This window comes from Chenopodium quinoa, unplaced genomic scaffold, assembly GCF_001683475.1.
Source record: "Chenopodium quinoa cultivar QQ74 unplaced genomic scaffold, ASM168347v1, whole genome shotgun sequence".
Classification (NCBI taxonomy): Eukaryota; Viridiplantae; Streptophyta; class Magnoliopsida; order Caryophyllales; family Amaranthaceae; genus Chenopodium; species Chenopodium quinoa.
In genome coordinates, this window is record NW_018745395.1 from 2,334,650 (window position 1) to 2,355,959 (window position 21,310).

Sequence of the window (21,310 nt, forward strand, 5' to 3'; positions counted from 1 at the left end):
TCATGAGATACAAACTTTGTTTCTCAAGAAGAGAAACTGGGAATTACCCTCCCGGAATGGGACTAGGTATTGCCATAGTTGAGCTCGTGTTAGCCATGTTACTATACCATTTCAACTGGGAGTTGCCATATGGGAGTAGTCCTGAAGATTTGGACATGGATGAAACATTTGGCATAGTAGTAAGGAAGAAAGTTGAATTGCAAGTGATCCCCGTGCATTATTCTCTCTCAGGTTTTAAATGATGCCTTTGTAAGGTATACATTGCATGAAGTCATGAATGTTGTAAGTCATTTAATTAACCTCACTATAGAGAGTGTCTGTGAACTGAAAGTTTTGGGTCTAAGTTGTGCTCAACGGACCTAAATATTTTGTTGGAACTTTAAACCTCTTTGTAAACTGGTCTATACTCTCTTACAAGATTTTAATGTTGTGTTGGTGGTACTGGTGTTGGATATTGAAAATTATTGATTTAAAAAAAAATCTTACAATTCTTTCTATTAATGTGTAAGCATTTAATTTTGATCGCTTTAAAAAAAAATACTTGTACAATAGTAAATCAAATGTCATTGCTTAAATGTTCAATTATATACACAACAAATCGTGTGTGGCCAGTCAAGCTACATGGTGTGACAATAACATTTATTCAACAATTATGAGTAACCTCAATTATTCATAAGGGTAACCTTATTTTGTAACCTTAATTAACATACAAAGTTTGAGTAATAGCTATTAATTTTAAGAAAAAAGTAACCTCACTTATTTATTTTGGTAACTTTAGAAACAAGGGCTCTTAATCATATTTAAAGTGGAGAAAGATAGAGAGAAAAAAATAAAAAGGGCTCATATGATATGAGAGAGAGACATAGAGATATACGAGTATTAGGTAAAAAAGAAAGAGATGCATCTATATTAAAACCTTTATTTATAGAAAGATATGTAAACCAAAAAAGAGGAAGTTTTTATCATTAAAAAAAAAATAAAAAATCAAAACCTCATGCATGTAGATGTAAATAGAACCATATTAATTTGAAACATTATTTTATTTATTTCCATGCCTTAAAAAAAATTAGAACAATGTCGCCCATGGTTTCCAAAATTCACAGGTCAGTAACCATGAAAATAGCATGTGTCAAAGACTCAGGACAGTGTGCACCGGATCAATTTCCTGCGCTTCAGGAGTGCTGACGATACGATGAAAACTTGTACTCAGTAACCATGAGATGGCCGTTTATAATAACTTGGGACAACAAGCATTGGTCCAATTGCAATTTCCTGCGAGTTCAGAGCACCTATGATACGATGGAGATGTGTACTTTGTAATTTGACTGTTGGCAAGCCTAGCCTCCTTTCATTACAACACATCTCCCATGGCTTCTAGCATAAGTTTTCTCAATCTAACACCTTGTATTGGAAAAAATTTGTATATTCTTTAACCAAATGTCAACTACAAAAGGATTCTCTCAGTCAAACCTTAAATGAAGCCGTGTACGTAATTCTCTAGGGCTGTTTCCTTCTGGGTTAAGTCCTACTTCGCGAAGATCTCCACAGAGCTACTGACAGAATGGTCAGACCAGCTATAGCTACTGCATACTGTTACATAAATTCTGTAGTTAGGCAGAAGTAAACAAAAGATCCAAAGTATAAGACAAGCAGATAGCAGTAATAACACAAGGTATATCATTACTGCAATAGAAACATGAACACTTTGTTCACATCATCATGCAGATGTTCAATATAGGTGGATGCAGTTGGCAAAATCAAAAGTGCAGGACAATCATGTAATGAACAACTGTGAACCAGCCAAATATTGGGTCTTTGATTGCATACGGACTGTTTTTGAAAAATTAAATAATCTAATTATCCAATCAATTAACACCCTTCATGTAATTTAAAATTTTGAGCTACTAGCATAATGTCGGGCATTGGCTCCATAATCCATGCGAGACCATTAATAATCTGAGATAAAGATAATGTATTTTCATAGGTCAAGTTGAAGGGGTTGTACTTGTATCAAAGCCTCCAGAGTTTACCTAACACTGTTTGGATTGAAGGAAATGGAGGGAAAAGAAAGGAAATTGGAGGGGTAGATAATGAGGGAGAGAATTGGAGGGGAGAGAAATGGATCTCTCCAACAATGGAGAGATTTGGAAGGAAAACCCCTCCTTCTTCCCTCCCCTCCCCTCCCCTTCCCCTCCCTCCCCTTCTCTTCCCACCCCTTCCCCTCCCTCCCCTTCTTTTCCTTCTCAATCATCTATCCAAACACACAGTAAGTCTCCAAAACCCTAGCCCCAAATGTACCGCATGTATATATCTCTGTACAGAGTTGCAATTTCCTAGCATCCCAAGTAATCGAAAAACTGTTGAAGACGTGACCCATCTCTAAGTAGCAATATCTTCACCAATGCCCAAGATATGACAGTATAAACAAGAAAAGTATAATGCTGACCCCAATCCCCCAAAATTATTTGCCTACAAAAATATCTTAATATCATCTTCTAGTAATGTAAATAAGTTTTTACCAGCCTATATAGTGAATTTTTAAGTACAAGTAACCACATTAATAACTACTACTTATATCTCTAAATTAAACCTCATGACTGTTTTAGTTTGTCACAATATAAGCAGTATATAGAATTTGTGAACCTTGAACTTTCCAGTGTTAAACTGACCAATGAATCAATGGATACGACAAAGAGACAAATGCTCAAATAGTGAAGAATAGTTGCGGTGTTTTAACTCAATTGAATAAAAATGACCCCTACTTTTCATTTTCTTTTTTTTCTGAAACCAAAATGACCCCTACTTAATGCGGCCTATTAACATAAAAAGGAGTAGATGCTCTACATGATATCTCCCCCTCCCTCCTCCCCCCCCCCCCCCCCCCCCCCAACCCCCATCAAACTCAATATCGAATGAAGTACACACTGTATGTGTACCACATTTGCAATGCAAACGTACAACTAAGTATATAAGTCCTGGTTGTACCAAGAAGTAAAATTACAGACCTGCTTCCATCAGCCTGAATCCTCACGACCTAATCCAACCCAAACAAACGACATGCAAAAGATTACACATTCCAGATTTTCCAACTGACCTTTGAATTTGGGAAGCTTTCCCAAAAGTATGACTTAAGTAATTGGAAACATGTTGTTTGGGGCATCAAAATGACCACAGTATACTTCTTTCTGCAAGGAAATGGAAGTATCCTTTGCAGTGCAGATTTTGATGTCGAAGGTGTTAGAGATGTTCTTACTTTCAACCGTGCTTCTTCTTGAATCTGCAAAGCAAAACCAGTAATAAGAAAGTAATTTATCTTCAGGAAAGAGATAACCATTACATAGCAAGTGAATGACATTAGTTGCTGCATGTATAAACAGAAGAAAGGCAAAACGAAACATGGAGAGAGCTTAAAGAAGCACAAAATAGGGCTCCAATGAAAAATTCTAACCTGAAAAGAAGTGCCTAAATCACCAGAATAGACTCTTGATTGGTAGCTTCTAATAATCCTTTCTAGCCAATGATAGTTCTCCTGAGAGGAGATGAGATTAATAAGGAACATAAATCTTAACGAGTACACTCATAATGACGGCTGGAATTACATCAATTTATCTAAAAGATAGAGCCTTAAGGATAACATTTTAGAACTTACCTGCAAGCCATTTTCATGGGCTCTTTGCTCAATTTCAAGTATGGTTGAGATATCTTCATCTGAAGGGCCTTCATTCTGCAGATGCAAAACCTCATCTAATGCCAACTCAACCTGTTGCAAATCATTCCACATTATATTTAGCTCATTGTAGCACAGTCCCTCTCTTCAAAAACAAACATAATAGATAAAAGAAAAAGGAGTACAAAGGATGACCAGAGTCGAAGACATGGAAGGATCACATGAAAAGTTAATGCTGATGTCTCCTCGTACATCACCAGTTCTTGATGGCTTATTTCCCCCCAAGAATACAGACACACCTGCAGAGTAAATCTAAGCCAGATATGCACAAGAAAATCAGGAACATCCTCCATAAAGAGAAAAATTGCAAATCGAAAAATTATGAAAGACATGCCCACCTGCCCGTGTTTAAAACGGAGGACTTGTATCATCTTTGTCTCTAGCAACTTACTCAGAAATCCAACAAAGTGAATCTCTTCAATCTAGCACAATGGAGAAAGGGTAAACAAAAACAAAACAAAACAAAACAAAACAAAACAAAACAAAACAAAACAAAACAAAACAAAAAAAATTGATATTAATACTTGGTCAGGGCAGGGCGAGCCTTTTCTTGTTTATTTAATGTAGACATGCAGTAAGAAATTCAACTTGTTACTTTGATTTGTGTACCCACGTTAGGCACTCAACACTGAAACGAAAATATAAAATTTTCATCCTACACTTCAATATCATTCAGTCACCCAAACACTCAATTATTCTGGACTACATAGCTGTAGAGATAAGATGTATTAAGAGGGGAAAAGTGAAGAGAAATTTATGTGAGATATAATCACACATGGGATTAGAACTAGCTAACAAGTCAATCTGAAATGTGTATATATGTATCTGTAACATGAAAAGCACATGCAGCATGTCTTGTAAAAGTAGGATCATGTTCCATATATGCTGTGTTTGCCGCATCTATGTCCAATTTCAGGACTGTTCTGGTGTCTCAAATTTTAAGCCCTAATGTATTTGACACTGTTATGTACCCATTACCTGACACTCGTTACAGTGTATGAATAACAATTTCTACTTAACATGACTTATAATAATTAAGTCCTGACAAGATTTTCCAATCCAGAGATATAACTGGATAATATTACTAGACTACTATACGCCATTTTGCACACAAGGCCATAAGGGATATAACAGATGAAAAGAAATTCTTAGTGCTGTCAAGTCTGTTCTTCATTACACCTCTCAATTATTATCTCCTCATTAGATTGGGGAGATTATGGGAGGAGAAGGGAGAGGAGAAGCAGTCAACAATTTCAGATAAGGTTTGTTTTTCACCTCAAAAGGGGTAAAATATTCAAGACTCGTGAATCACTCAACTCCACTGAACAAGTCAGAACTAGAATAATGGTGGAAATTAGGAATAACTTGAGACTAATTAAACATTAGTAATAGAAAATTAATGAGCTAAATATGCATAAATATAAATCATTTATTGATTAACAGAGGATTAAAGGAAACAGTATCAGTAAGGAATTTTTGTATAAGGTTGAAAGGTTAATCTAAGACGAGTTTGAGAAATAGCTGAGTTGCACTATATATTGTAAGTACTTTATTCCGAACATTTCCTGAAAGTAGATGATAACTAGAAGACAGATTTCAGCGAAGACAAAGCAGCAATGATTGGTTAATGCAACTTTTCTTAGTCGAAGCGAAACAGCATAGAAACTAAAATTTAAACCCAATTCCAGTAATAGATATAACTTTTAGATCCTTGCTAAAATCTTGCTTTGAGACTGAAATTAACGATAAGAAAATTGCTTGGGACGCATTTATAATTGTATATGTGTTTCTCCTTGGTACTCAAATCTTCTATGTGGAAATGAATGCAAAGGTTTCTAATCTAGGTCCAATAGGGGAAATGGGATTGGTTTGTTATGCCAGCTATCTGTAAGAAGACCTATCATCACATGTCTGGGACTCAGGGTATTTAAATATTCACAATCAGAATATGCTTTTCCCAATAAATGCAAGAAATAAATGTGATCTTTTTTCGATATAACTCAAGATCAATAGACAGATAAAAGGTTTCTTCGCAAGCTCTCAAGCAAAAAAGTCAATGCAATCTCTTCATTCTTTTTTTTTCGAGAGAAATAATCTCTTCATCCTTGTGGAACCTTGTAGTAAATTAGCAGCCCAGGCAACTTAGATGGTACTTTTGTAAAGGTGTATGCATTAAAACAATATCAATAATGACTCAATTGAAAATTCTCTCCATCTCCTCTCTTCTTGGCCATTGAATGGCCAATAATGACACTAAACTTTTAAAAAGCTGACATGAGTTATTTGGTTATTCAAGGCATGCACTATAAAATTTTGAATTATTTTGAAATTGAAAGACAAGTTTAAGAAATATCCAAATATCATAACAGGGGAGAATTCAAATTGCAGTGTTAGCTGATTACGGTTTGGAACTTCTCCTCACTACCCGATCCTCTGGACTTCTGGAGGATCTAGAAAAGGACCCTTGAGTGGAAAACAAAGCTCTTATCTTAACGGAGTAGAATAACAGTTCCATATTTGCCCATTTACTTTAAATTCTATTCAAAATCCCTGTTATAGCAGCACAAAGGCAAGGAAGGTTGCATGGGACATCCTATGGGCAAATGAGGATTTTGTTAAGGGCTTTCATTGGGTTTAGTGCAAAGATATTTGCATACCCAAGCAAAATGGAGGTCTTTGTGTAGAGCCATAAATGTTCACAGAACTTCATAATGCCACAAAACTACTTGTATACTAGAAGTACGAGAATGAAGATTTTCAAAAGCACAAATGTTTTAATTTCAGAAAACAGAATCAGATCAAATCAAGAAAAACAAACTTCAGAGGAAAGTTTGACAAAAAAGTTGACTTACTACCAAAAGTCCTCAAATTAGCTAAGTAATGAAGGTCAACACTCTTACCATAGCCCCATTCTTCAACTCCACAGGAAAACATAACTGTACTGAACACTGTGCTTCCACCATAGGTTTGCGAACAATTTCCCTGAAACAGATTCTTTGTCTCAAAATTTGTAACAGTTAAGAATGTATATGTGAGATTGCGAACAGCACAGGAACTGCTCATTATATCAAGATTTAGCTCTTTTCTTTCAATTCCATAAATTCTCTAGCAAAGCACCAAAAGACATGCCAAACATGATAGGAGATGCTCTTTTCTTTACTTTTCATCAATCTGTATGACAAAATATAGATTCTATAAAATAGAGTTACAGAGAACTGGTATGGAGTCCAGGAAGAATGGTTGGGATGCTCTAGCAGGTGCGAAGGTCCGCTGATACAGTACTTTTTACAATTTCATATCACATACTTCCTCCGTTTTTTTATTATTGCACCATAGGGGTTGGGTGCAAATATTTTGGTAGTGGAAAAAAAGTAAGAGAGAAAGGTAAAAATACAAAATTGCCCATGTGACATATTGATAAATTAAAAAGTAAGTGTGAAAAAGCAAGGGTATGTTGGGTATTTGTAGTGTGAACACAAATAATTTTTTTTCTAAAGAGGAAATGGTGCAATATTTGTGAAACTTCCTAAAATGGCAAGTGGTGCAATAATAAAAGAACGGAGGAAGAATATTCTTTGTTTTTGCCCTTGATCAGGTACAAGGTTAGGGGGGCCTTAAGATGAGGGTCTGGAAACAAATCTTGGCAAAGGATAAGGCTTTTACTATTTATTTCCCTTGTTTTACACAATTCCTTATCAGATATAAGATATTACAAATTTATTAGGTGCATAAGTGTTCCTTTTAGGCCCGCCAGACAAGTGAAGTGATAAGGATATTCTCTAGTTTTCTCGTGTAAAAATTGCAGAAGTAGTTGGATAAATCACCCCATGTTTTTGTTTCCCCACATTCAATTTACGTCTGGAGACCTAGGATCTGAGGATAGATAACTCTTGTCTGCAAACCATGACCCCTTGTTTTAAGAGGTTAACACCTACTAAAGAAATTAAAGCAGGTGTCTGAAATATATAAATGCGCACCCACAGATGTGCGTGATGTATTTTCAGAATGGCAGATCAGGAACTTATCTCTTCCCATAGTAAGAAATTATCTATAGAATAAATTGTTCACCATTAAAGAGGATCCAGGGCAGTTGTAAGTCTTCTGTTTTATCACAGTATGACAATGTGAAATTTGATAAAAAATAAAGGACATCTTCGACTCTTAAAGATCATCTTCCCCACCAACTCACAAAATAGAACCATTTTGAAACAAGCTCGACAACATGGTTTAATAGAGAGAAATTTTTACCATCATAACAAGTGGAAAACTGATTAACAAGAATCAGCAGTTTGAGTATTTTCTTACTTTCTTAATATTGAAAAATTTATATACTTGTAATATCACCAATAGCACTTTCCTTTAGATAATTTTCACATAGTTGCAATGTTACCTGTCTTGCTTCCCTTCCCTCCTGTAACATCACCAAAATTACATCCTTGACAAATATGACGACAACTTGCCTCAAAATATTTTGTAGAGGAGTGTGTTTTGTCTCTATAAAAAATAACTTCATAACTTCATTAATCTAGCACTACTGGGCCACAGGCCCACAGTAGACAACTTTTGCATGTTAGCAGTAATAATTACTCCGGTGGTGAGCTAGGAAAGAATCAGCCTTATTACTGTTATTAGGCCATCACCTATGCCAGGTAAGACTGTACAAAAATGAAACAGAAAGAAAAAGGAAAGCTGAAGGACTCAAGATTTGTAGTTCATAATGACAGTTTGACAACAAAAATCTTCTGATTTGTCTTCCATCATCATTTTCATAATAAATTCCTAGGTTTTAACATATGTAGATAATAAAAATTGCTATATTTGATTTCGGAGAAAATATACCTAATAATGTTGTCAGGAAAAGTGAAGGGCAGGCCATTGAGGTCATCACGACTGAACTGTAAAATCGGAACGGGAGGCTTTGGTATTCCACCCTGCATGTAAAATTAAAGAGTGCAGATGATGCCAAACAGTGTAATGTTAAGTGTAATGAAGTTTGAGAAGCTCCTGCTTACCAAGTACTGCAAAATCAATGGACAGGCAGTAGCAAGATCAAGGTTGCCAACAACCACAACCGTGAAAGTTGATGGATCCTTGAAACAGTTGCTGAAATACTCACATGCTTTATAAGCATCAACCTTTTTAAGGTCGCTTATTCTAATAGGCTGCACATAAAAATTAGTAAATCTTAACACACCACCCACCCAGAAATAAAAATTTAAAAAAATTAAAAAAAAAAAAAAAAAGGGGGACAAGCATAAAGTTTAATCATACCCTAAAGAAATAAGAGTTTCCATAATTTATCTCCCTCACACGATTCTCAAAGGCAGTATATGGATCTCTCTCCTGAGCACGGACAGCTTCTTCTGCCATTTCCATCACTTTTTTAACTTCTTCCTCTCTAGGCTCCACATTTGTCATAAAAAGCTGATAAACAAGCTGAGTCCACAACTAAAATGTTAGCCCACAAAACGATAACTAAAAAGAAGGGAAATTTTGACCTTGCCAAAGATATATGGACAAATATGCAATACAGTTTATTTTAGAAAAAATGTCTAAGGCATAAGAGAAAATTGTCTTATATGACATGCACAGGCAATAGAAACGAAAATTCTGGCAGTGTTTTGGCATAGAGGTTTGAGATTTCAAAAAACAGATAATGAGTTAAAACAGAGACAGTACAGTTCTTCTGGGTTAGTGGGTTAGAGACCAGAAACATCATATTGCCGAATTTAGCTCCCTATGAATAATCAAGATATCCAACGCAACAACTGCATCTTCACTATTCTTATCTTTTGAGCTTGAACGTGTCTCATTGGCCAATATATTCCAACAGAGGAAGAGCTAGTCTGGTAGCCACTTTATAGAACTTAAAACTTTACAAGCCAAATTTAGATTGTTAAATTGAAGAGACTTCATTATCTCCAGCCTGGGAGGACAATTGCAAATTTGCAACCAATCAACAGATTTTGTGTCCATTGTTTAATTTATTTATTCTTGGCATTATTTAGGTGAAGGGTTTCTAATGCTCATTTCAAAAGTGTAGAAAATGACAGGGAAAATCTTGAGAGGAACATTCCAATACCAAAACTTGAGATTTCGAAGAAAAGAACATATCATTGATTGTTTGAATGGTACTTAAAAAAGGTAAACAAAATGCCTATTAAACCCTCTGTTACAATAAGATTTAGACGGTAGAAATACAGCCAATAACTGAATCAAGAATAGATTACATGAAAATGCAACACACAAGAAAAAGTAATAGGAGAGGATATAAAGACACTTGGAGAGGGGGATAGGGGTGTATAGGATCGCATAAGAACTTGATACAACTTGAGTTGAGGTTATGTGGGATGAGGGCAAGGAACATAACTTTAGGGTACAAAGGCACTGTAACAAATTGGAATTTTGGGCAAAATATTAAAGTAGAAAGTTAATTTGATCAATGAAATGAGAGTTAACAAAATGTAAATGATAATAAACCTTTGGAGAGGCTGGACTCTCTCCATATACAACTAAATCTAAATGAAACAATCAATAATAATTCCCATGTTTTATTTCTCTCCAAATCTTAGTATTTATAGAAGCAGATAATTACGTGCATTCTCTCCAAGCTATACATTTATTTTGTAGCTTGACTGCCCCTTAATATTAACCAATGCATTACAGGCATATTACTGTCTTCTGATAGAAAATTTGCAGACCCTGTTAGCCTTCCAACCTTTTTTAATACGTTTCAATATTAAAATGGGTCCTCATAACATCAAAGGAAAAGCACTGAGGAAGTTAGAACCAGAAAGTTCACCCAACAGAAGAGCAAATTTGTTACCAACAACCAGCACATGATGCATAAGATAGATCAAATTGAAGCAAAGGAAACAGAGCTCCAAAGAGCCAACCTGTAATGCAGTCTCCAAGTCTGTTGGTGAACAGTCAGCAGAAAAAGTTCTCATATAAGGTCCAAGCTTTGTTCCAACCTCAGCCCTTTTACCAGCAAGCATGTCCATCAGTACAGATGGTTTATGGCCAAATTTACCAAGTTCACCAGCAATAGTCGAACCCATGGAACATGAAACATAATCAGGTTCTGAGAGTTCTGATAGACCTCCATATGAGTATCCACTTATAAGAACCTGCTCAGATATCATAACACATATTAACACACCATATTCAAAACTCAAGAATACCGTGACCAGTAAGGAGGCGATTGAAATTCGGCTTCAATTAATTCAAAGACGTGCAACTTTAAACTAGTGTATAATCAACAAATTTCATACGAAACACACTGGACAATTCTTTAGGGAAATAACATGATAAATGAGATATAATTTCCATAGCATCAAATATAAAAGGTGTTAAACAACATATAAATATTACTTAACACTATTAGTACCAAGTATCACTAAAGCAGTTCATATAGCAAACCCTTTCAATCATGATACCTGATCATCAAGGAAGTCAGTACATTTATAGCAAACTCTCATGCCATTTGATAAAATTAGCTCAGTGACATTGATATCGGCATATTCTTGCTGCTGATCTACACTCCTGAGCCAGACATGGAGACCATTTAGAAGTCTGAAATCTGAATACAGCTATAACAATTTACAAGAAAACTCGAAATTATATAATTTGGGGAACTTTGAAAGAGATTGATAACATATAGTACGTGCCAAGAAAAGGCAATCAAGACATCCCTTGCTAGTATTCACTTAGTTGCGGATTAATTTTCAGGGAGCCAACAAACTATCAAAGAAAAGTGTATATAATACTGTTTCACATTTACATAAAGTGGCAGCTCAAGATCATTTCATCTATGAAACAATTTGTTGACAAAGAAATAAATACACAAACAACAAGCAACTATATCAACAGTAATCTGCCTCTGACAGTAGGAACAAAGTTTTAAAAAAATAAAGAGAGGCATAATAGAATATGCAGTTTACACATTATGACATGTGTTTCACAAAATTAAAAGCATTGCATAGTAAATTAGCCAAAGGACATGGAAGTTCCTTTAAAATCAAATTCCATCAGAAACCCATTATAAATGGAACTTTGGTGAGACTAGATATCCACTAAGGATAACAAGCATGAGACGAAAGGAACTTAATTACAACAAACACTTGAGTAATTGCCTCATATGCATATAAAAGGTGAAAGGAGGGAGGGGGGAGTGGTTTCTGCCCCTTCCTAAATTAAGTCCATCTTTTTCAGCAATTTTTTTATTCTCTTCCTCTGAGGTCCCCTACAGCATGGTAGCTTCTTTTGCTTCGAATCTTGAAGCAGATTCAAGCTAAAGCTAGCCACATTTTTTGATATTTTACTTTGACAAGCCAATTTTGATTGAAAATTTTTTACTCCGTACCCCCACCTTTTTTTTTCTTCAGAATGTTCTAGTTTGAAAATCTTTTAGCTATTCACAATTTCAAGGAATCTTCTAAATTATTCCCAATATATACGAAAAATCTTATTCCTGTGGAGTCCTATTTGTTTTGTCTCAACGAGAGCATTAATAATTAGATACTTCCTCCGTTTCTATTTAGTTGACGCGTTTGATTTAGACACATATATTAAGGAGAGGAGAGAGAGTGAGAGAGAATGAAAAAGCAAATGGGGTAGCTTGTAAATGCAAGGTCAAAAAATTACCCCAAAAGGAAACGTGTCAACTAAAAAAAACTTCCTAAAAAGGAATACGTGTCAACTAAAAAGAAACAGAGGTAGTATTAATCATCAAAAATGTGCATTTGCAAACCTGTGTAGTCAAAACAAGAACATTAAAAGAAATGAAGGGAGCAACATTATTAGACCACTGTTTCTTCACCATATTTTACTTTTATGATTTTTTTTATATCTATGAAAGAAATTTAAGGTAAAAGTTCAAACACAATAAGTGTGGATGGCTAATACTATGAAATACAGAAAATAAGACCAATAATTCTACATCCTTTAGATAAATAAATAAAACTACATCAGACATAACACCAACAAAACTTAACCATATCTGTCATGAAGAGAACCAAAGAAACGAGTAGGTATGACTTATGAGTCAGAGACTTTAGAGAGGATCTGCACAAGAACTTTTAGGCTACACAGCTTACTTTCAAAGAAAAATGACATCGACACAACGTCATGATGGCAGGGGATATGGCTGGGAAAGGTAAGGGGACAAAAGGGTTTAACAGTAGATGAAGACTGAAGAGAACATAATAGTAAATGCTGAGAATTTTAAATTTCTGGGATTGAAATCCATTAGGGATCAGTATTAACAGGAGTGATAAATTTGGTTTACTAAATAGTAAAAATAACATATATATACACAAGTCAAATAAAATTAAAAAAAAAAAACAAAAAGAAGAAGATCAGTTGCTTCCTGAAGACCTGTCAAAGATTGTTGGAAGGTAACATGTAGCACAAGAAAACAATTAGTCACTTTTTTTGAGTAAAACAAGGGGAGTATGCCTTGCAGAGCCCCACTGCCTTCTTTCAAAAGGAAGCAAACAGGGAACGGATTATCAAGCAAACCTGGCAATTGACTAACATTACTCCATTTTCTATTATGAAAATTTTTCCTAAAATTAAGAATTCCAAAAAATATTCTGACATTAAAACATTACGAGGAAGATCAACAATAAATGCATGAAAACACTGTACAGAAACGATAGCCAGATCCTCCAATAAGTTGAGGGGAAAAAAAAGAAAAAGAAAAGAAAAGAAAGAAAGAAAAGGAACAACGTCAACCCTTTAGTGAGCCGTTTCAAACAGATTAAGAAGTGCAGAATATCTTAGAAGACAGTTCATCCAAAGAACCTGAACAGCTAATTAGCAAATCGCTCTCATCATCTCTAAATAATCTACCTGTTTGTTTTTGCATGGAGATTATGTGAGAATAATAATATAAAAATTTAAGAAAATTGAAAGAGAGTTGGAACCATGATAAAATAGCTTTGGTTGTGATGGAGAGAGAAAAAGTAACATATGCTCAAAAAGGAAACAGGACAATAGAAAGATTAGACAAGTACGTCGCAAAAAGCAAACAAGAAGATTACGGAGGGACAGAGTAGGATATTTAATAGTCAGGTAGATTTCAAGCATTCACACTTCCAAACTGACAATAGCTCTTTGCTTAAACCAAATGCATTTTATATGAAAAAAGATTGCATTCATAAAAGAAACTTTTGTCATATCTTGATCATTCTATATTGATTATTGAAAAGTCAGGCAACAGAGCTTGTTAAGAAAAGGAGGATGAAGGAAGCATGCAGAACTCAACCAGGAAATCAAAAGAACAAGTTTTCACAAGATTAGAAGTTACCCAGAATTTGGCTTAATAGTAACTATTTCTTCAGGAACTTGTTCTTCATCCCAAGCTGAGATACTTTCTCCTTCTTCAAGACTTGTGACTTTTGCCACAGTATTTTTAAGGTCATCTAAAGTTACAGTAGACTGAGGCTCAATTGCCTTAATGACGCAATTGCATGTTGTGCTGAACTTACGAGCATATGTGGCTACCTCAGCCGCAGAGATGGCTACAAATGATCAATTTAATCAACAGTGTGATGGATGAGTCAATGCAGGAATTCATAATCACATTTCTGAACAGATACTTACATGGTAGAAGAGATTTATGAAGTTGTGCCTCAAACTCAATTCCAACAACAGGTTCATTGCAGAGAAAATGCTGGAAGAGATATAAAACATAAAAAAAATTCAAAAAGAGGGAAAAGATAAGCCTAAATAAGGGTTTTTCTTCACAAACACCAACTGAACTATCGAGTATATTAATTTACCTGCACATACTCATCCCTTAAGCTGGTTGATTGTATTTGATCACGCTCAAGATAAGCAGATTCAATTCCAGATAATAGTAAAGCCCGAACAATGGATATTTCACGTTCTGAGAACCCATGCAGGTGAATCCTTGCAAGCTGTAAATTAAGCGTCAGCTTCCAAAATAGCTAATAAAACTCAAACTGGTACCAAAAATTTACCACACCTCTGTGAGCATTGCCTCCAAAGCCTCAATAATTCCATTCTCCTTACAAGATGAAGTCAATATGTAAGCTTTAATTGGATTTACTAGATTATCGGATGCAGCAGAGCATGAATGAAAAGGTGGATCCCTCCTACGAGAAACTTTAAACAATCTCTGGTTTAAAGCTAGAAGGAACATGGACTCCACAAGCAAATCCCTGTAGTCCTTTATGGTCTTTAGCTCTTGTGCTGGCACTTTACAGCTTATCATTACTGCAGACTAAGATAAACAATGCAAGAGGAAAGTAAGATAATATCTTCAGCTTAAATGGATTTGCAGCAATGCACCAACAGACAATTCAATACTTACACCAGCAGCTTCAGATTCAATGAAACATGAAAAACGCGGTTCATCATGTGATGGAACTGGAAAACGAAGTATGCCTGGAGGCTCATCAGCTGAGCTTTTCTGTCCGAAGTACGTCCTGATTAATTCTACAACACTCTGCATGATAAAGAAAGACAGAGGAAGAGTCTGATTTAATTTTCACACATAATTTGCATTACTGGGAGATATTTTGGATTATTTATAAGGGAAACCTCTGAGTTGGGAAAGTCTCCAACAGCTATCAAAGCCATATGCTGTAAATGGTACCACTTCTTATAAAAATGCTTCACAGTTGCAGCAGAAACTGTTCGGATAACTTTTTCAGTTCCAATGGGCAAGCGCTCAGCATACTGCAAAAAAAGAGGCCTTTTAAACTTCTGATTAGTTAACAGGTTTTGGACTGTAAATGAATAGCTAAGAGACACACCGACATAATTTTAAACGATACATATGCTCTGTTCTCATAAGTATCTTTCCAAGAAAGGATCGTCCTCAAATAGAACAAAGCCAGAATATCAGTCCTAATTCTGGCTTGAAAATATGTTTGTTATTTTATACAGAGCTCCTGATGCAAGAGTGAAATCGCAAGCTTACGATCAAGATGATTACAATCTATTCCTCTCATTGATATGGATCAGCCTCTTAGAGTCATTCAAATGGCAGCTTTTATCACTCAACAAAAAATCAAAGGCTTCACCATATTACTTACAAAGTTACAATTAGTCATAATCTTGTCTAATGTCACATAAAAACAACAAAACCTAACTAAAACTCTGATGTGATAGCATGGCTGCTTATTTGTGAGTTTATCTCACACATACACATGAGAAAAATAAATTACAAAGATTTGCCTCCATAAATGCAAAAGGACACTATCCGACAAGCTCAGCACCCTACAAAGTATAAACTACAAAAAAGGCCCTAAATAAACATAGCTTGAACAAGAAGAACACTAAATTACACAATTGGCTAATTCTAAAGACAATAAACTTTCCCTTGTTTGCAGATGATACTCATAATAACCAATATCACTACACAAAAAGAAAAGGAAATGTCATTTTGTTAATTGTAGGAGTATATATTTTGCAAGAATTACATCGGAGTGGTGTAGATACTTATTAAATTGACTGTATTCCACTTACCTAGGGGAAACAATTTCCTGCATTTAGTGGAAAATCAAAATTGTGATGAAGCGCAATCCCCTATGGTATTATCAGCCAAACAACTCTCAATTTAATATCCTGATAATCTTGGTACCCTAGGTATTTATATATCTATCGAATAACTACAAACTACAAGAAAAATATGACAAAATGTACTTTAACAAATTAAAACGGGGATATCAATCATGTAGAACCAAATACTCAATGTTTCAACTTTCCATCACCGCGCAATGATACCAGGGGTGTCTTCTCAAATTAGGCTTGTGTGACTTACATCTTTCCAAATTTTAAGAAAATCAAACGTTTTTTCACCCACCCCTTTCTCTTGCTCCCCCACATTAGCAGCCCCTCTCCCTCCACCGGTGAACTCTCCGCCCTTCCCAATGAACTTCCTCTTTTGCTCTTCTCAAGCAACATCCCTCTAAAACATAGGCCTCTGTGCTTGCTCTTCTCCCTTCATAAAACATGTTGGTGCCCAGATTATAACATATCACTAAATTTTAATTGAATTCACATAAGCCCAATAAAAAATAAAAAAATGAAAAAAAAAATAATAATAAAAATAAAAAAATTCTTTGTTTGATCATCAATCACCAAAAAAACAAAAACAAAAATTAATACATGCATTTGTGTTTATAACTAAGTTGTAAAACTTAAGGAAAGTAGAAAATCAAAATAAGATGTAGAACAAAATTAAAAAGATAAAAAAAAAAAAAATATATATATATATATAGCATTGAAAAATGAAAATGAAAACAAGGGAGCAACATATAAATCATTAGCATACTCAAAATTTAACCCAACTTTGATTGATACTAACTACCAAACACAATGATTTAACATCATCACGTCCAAACACATCCATCATTTGGACTGTTGCCTTCTTGCAAGAGTAATGCTACTACCAACATCACCCTCATCTTCAGATTTCCTGTTTTAATAACAGCAGAAATTCAACTCAAAAACCCAGACTATGAAGCTCCCATCCTCCATAACAGCTTTGATATCCTCACCTATAGGCTCTAGCATTCTCATGAAGAACTTAAGATGCCATTTTCCAAAACTCGTCTCAGCATCCTACTCGGGGAGGAATTGCTCACTTACAAGCAGCAATTAAAAGAAGCTTCTTGCTGCAATTGATCAAAGGGATGAAGAATATATGAGGTTGTTGGTTACTAGTGGTGGGGTGGCATGTCCAGTGGAGAAGGATAGATTGTGGTGATGATCTAGTGGCTTCATTGGGGTGGGGTTGTGGGGGGCAATGCTTGGTAGGTGCAGATGAGAGAGAACGGGAAGGAAAGAGAAAGAAAAAAGGGTAATGAAAAAAATTAACAAAGTAAACCAAGTCGCCTATTAGTGACACGGTGAACCACGTTGCAGACTGATATTATAAGAGTCAGAAGACACGCCTCAAAGTTAGGATCATGCCTAGTTAACCAAAAGTTAAGTCCATTAAAATTAGACAGACAATAGTTAGAACCCTTTAATATCAATTTTTCCTAATAAACATTAGCAATATACTCCCTCTATCCCTATTTACTTGACACATTTTGATTGGACCCACTTGCCAATGCACAAATTTGACCAATAATTTTCAAATAGTTTAAACTTAAACAACTAAAGAGTTTCAAAAAATAAGATAAACACAACATCTTACATAATAAAATTTGTTTTCATATTTTAGCAAATAAAATGGCCAAACTAAGGTATGTGAACAGTGCAAAAATACAAAATGGAAATAAATAGGGATGGGCAGAGTACTAATTAATCATAGTACAAAAATTCAAAATGTGCTAACTGCTAAGTAAATAGGAATGGAGTACTTATTAATGATAAGATAAACAATACAAATTTAATAATTTTCAATATAACCAATTTCTTTTCACTGAAGACACAAACAAAGTAATATAAGAAAGACACTAGTGAGACACAATGTTCAAAAAACCATGTGTTATAAGGATCTAATAATGAATGATAAATGACTTCAAGTGATACCTTAGAACCTGCCATCATCAAAGCCCAATGTGAATCCTGCATTCGACCATTGGCATTTCGGCTTCCCCTGTACTCTTCCATCACAGCTCCCCTCTCTTTCTCCAAGTCTTCTGCTGAGACTCGAATCTACATTGTGCATTGTCCATTATCAGAACCATATCAATAAACTTGCTTGAACTACCCACTCAATCACAAGGAAAGCTATACTACCTCACTACTAAACTCTGCCAAGACTGATATAGCCTGTGGTAATAGCTCAGGTTTGTCTACAGGGACAAACAACTCATAAACAGTATCATCAGCTGAAGTCATGGCATTTTGGCAAGCACCAAATTCTGCTCCAATACTTTCCATAAACTTGACAATATCATGATTTGTATATTTTGTAGTTGCATTGAAAGCTAGATGTTCAACTATGTGAGCAACTCCTCTTTCATCTTCCTCTTCCAAAACTGAGCTGCAAATCCGATGTTCAGAATGTGGACAACAATTTTCAAAGAGACAAAGGGCACACACAATCGTACAGAGTTCAGAGAGTAAAGAAGGGGGGAAAAAAGCAAGAAAGGAGAAGATCATTTAGCATGAGGTCCATTACTAACCCATATTACAGAAGATCAATCTAGAAGTACAAGTGGGAACCATATATCTTCATCTTAAAATAAAACTTTGCTTAAGCTGGGCAGGGGAATTGTTCAGTTCAAGAATCCTCCCAAGTAAAGGAGCCAGATTCAACAGAAGCAAGTTGGACATTCATAACCCAACTAAATTTCTGCTACTGCCCTCAGTCCCTCACCACTACAATTATCACTATCAAATGAATCTACCCCACCTTAAAACCTCTACCTATCCGAATCCATTAATATTATGCCTAGTTCACCACACCAACTAAAACCATAAGAGCAAGACCAAGAAAATGCCACTTTCACCCTCATGGCCTCAGCATAACTTCCCTCTTTTTTGTTCATCCATCTTTGATTAAGCCTATACTGATAAAGGTCCCCAAAATCACGGTAAAAATAAGTTTAAATTAAGACAATCCTCTCATCTCAAAGAGACAAAACGACAATGACATGCAAAAGCAAAATACAGCAAGGTTTGCTAAAGCAAATTACAGCAAGGTTTGCCTGCCCGAACAAATCATCAACTGGCATTACCTCTATTCCAAAAGGACATAGAATGCGAACATGAATTATGAAGTATTTACACATGTGCAGAGAAATCTTTGCATTTACTACAAACAAATTCCATCAACATTCCTAAATTTCACACAAATATGGAGTTGAGTAATATTTTGCATTATATACACAGACAGCATTTTGCATTATTTACACACAAACTCCATTAACATACTGAAATAAGCGCATATAGTATTCCACATAATTGCACATAAATTACATCTACATTAACAATCCAAATCACACAAAAATGGTATATCACATCATTCAAACACATATATCATTAACACTACAAATTACACACAAATTCCATTATGATTCCAAATTACACACAAATTCCGTTATCATTCCGAATCACACACAAATAGCATTTTGCATCATTTGAGCACATCTCCATCAACATTCCAAATTACACACAAATAGCATTCCGCATCACTAACACACAATTCCCACCAACTTTCCGAATTACACACAAATAGTATTCATAATTCACATCATTCACCCAAAAAATCCAACAATTTCACACAAAAAACAACGCTACATTCTCAAAACAAAACCTCCAATTTCACAACATTAAAAATCAAGCAATTGTGCTAAAAACTGAAATCATTAAAATGAATTGAAGAAAGAGTGAAAAACACAAACCCAGCCTTAACGACAAGAGCAAGAGCAGCGCGCATTTTAGGTTTGGAATTGGATCGAACATAATAAGTGAGGCCATTGTCGAGCTTGCCGTAATCAACGCCGAAAGGTTTATCTTCGAGCGGCTGCTCCAAGTCGACGTTTAGCAGCTTGAGTGATCGGAATCCATGCTTTTTGGCAAGTTCCGGCGTCTCTTCCGGCAGCAAATCCATAATTTCCGATTACTCCGGCGAGTTCTTCGTCGGCGCTCGCACTCTCTTTTTACTCAACCCCCAACCTCTGGCAACTACTAGTAACAATGGGAATATGACACCATGCCACCGCAACAGAGATTTTTTTTTTTTTTTGAAATTATTTTATTTTATTTTCTTTTTTCTTATTTTATTTTATTTTTTATTACTCATATAAACCGTGATTATTGATTAGTACAATTAAATTAAGGAAAAATTGTTAGAAACTACCCGCTTAATAGGTCATTTTGTCAAGAACTTCTCGCTTAAAATTTCTATTAAAAAAACTACCCGCTAAATTTAAAAATTTGACTAACACTACCCATTTTGGTTTTCTGACAACGAAATTTAGCAACTGTGTCCGAATTTTATTTTTTCCCTCCAAAATTTAAGCCTAAAGCTTGTGTATAGCAACCAACCTAATCCCCTTTACAATGACTCACCTTTAGAACACTAAATTTTCAATATTTCTCCAATTAAAGATGTCGAAAGTAATTGTGGTTTTAATTAAGAGATATATAATGCTTCTAAAATTAATGTTAAATTCACTAGTTTTGGCTTCATAATTGAGTTATTCATCATTTCGTGTTTAAATTTTGGAAGAAAAATCAAAAGTGAGCCCCAATCACCATATTTCATTGCCGGAAAACCAAATTGGGTAGTGCTAGTCAAATATTTAAATTTAGTGGGTATTTTTTTTATAAAAATTTTAAACGAGTAGTTATTGACAAAATGACCTATTAGACGGGTAGTTCCAACAATTTTTCCATTAATTAATTGCGAAGTAGTGCAAATTTGACATTGTGTATCCATTGAGCATCGAGCCTAAAACCCAAAAAAAGGTATGGGGTATTGTAAGTACATCTCCCTCCGCTTTATTACTTGCTTTATTTCTCTAAACATAGAATTTTAGGAGTAATAGTCAAAAGTACGTACTTCATATTATTAAGTTGGTGTAGTAAAGGTTAATTTTGTTTTAGTTTTCATGTTATTTGGTTCTATGTTTGATGTTCATTGGG

At 35.1% G+C, this 21,310-nt stretch overlaps 2 protein-coding genes across 3 annotated transcripts in view; one reads left to right on the forward strand and one right to left on the reverse strand.

Annotated features, from left to right (window-relative positions):
- Positions 1–485, forward strand: part of LOC110712955 (cytochrome P450 71D8-like) — a 46,819-nt gene extending 46,334 nt beyond the window's left edge. The window contains exon 4 of the mRNA XM_021891415.1: positions 50–485. Within this exon, the coding sequence (XP_021747107.1) occupies positions 50–242 (193 nt within the window). The 3' untranslated portion in view covers positions 243–485. The remainder of the gene's footprint in view (positions 1–49) is intronic.
- Positions 486–905: 420 nt separating this feature from the next.
- LOC110712884 (zinc protease PQQL-like) lies at positions 906–20,726 on the reverse strand. Of its 2 annotated transcripts, none has more exons than XM_021891337.1 (21): positions 20,065–20,726; positions 18,455–18,701; positions 18,245–18,370; positions 15,299–15,436; positions 15,069–15,203; positions 14,721–14,978; positions 14,515–14,652; positions 14,336–14,405; positions 14,040–14,253; positions 11,167–11,272; positions 10,624–10,857; positions 8,999–9,163; positions 8,740–8,889; positions 8,567–8,658; positions 6,628–6,709; positions 4,066–4,149; positions 3,863–3,979; positions 3,650–3,760; positions 3,449–3,529; positions 3,095–3,277; positions 906–1,590 (listed from the first exon to the last, which is right to left on the reverse strand). In XM_021891337.1, the coding sequence occupies exons 1-21, from the start codon at positions 20,271–20,273 to the stop codon at positions 1,519–1,521; spliced, it is 3,012 nt and encodes a 1,003-aa protein (XP_021747029.1). In that variant the 5' UTR covers positions 20,274–20,726; the 3' UTR covers positions 906–1,518. The 2 variants fall into 2 exon arrangements, with proteins under 2 accessions (XP_021747029.1, XP_021747030.1); XM_021891338.1 differs by having other exon boundaries at positions 18,455–18,696; positions 20,065–20,237.
- Positions 20,727–21,310: the final 584 nt, after the last annotated feature.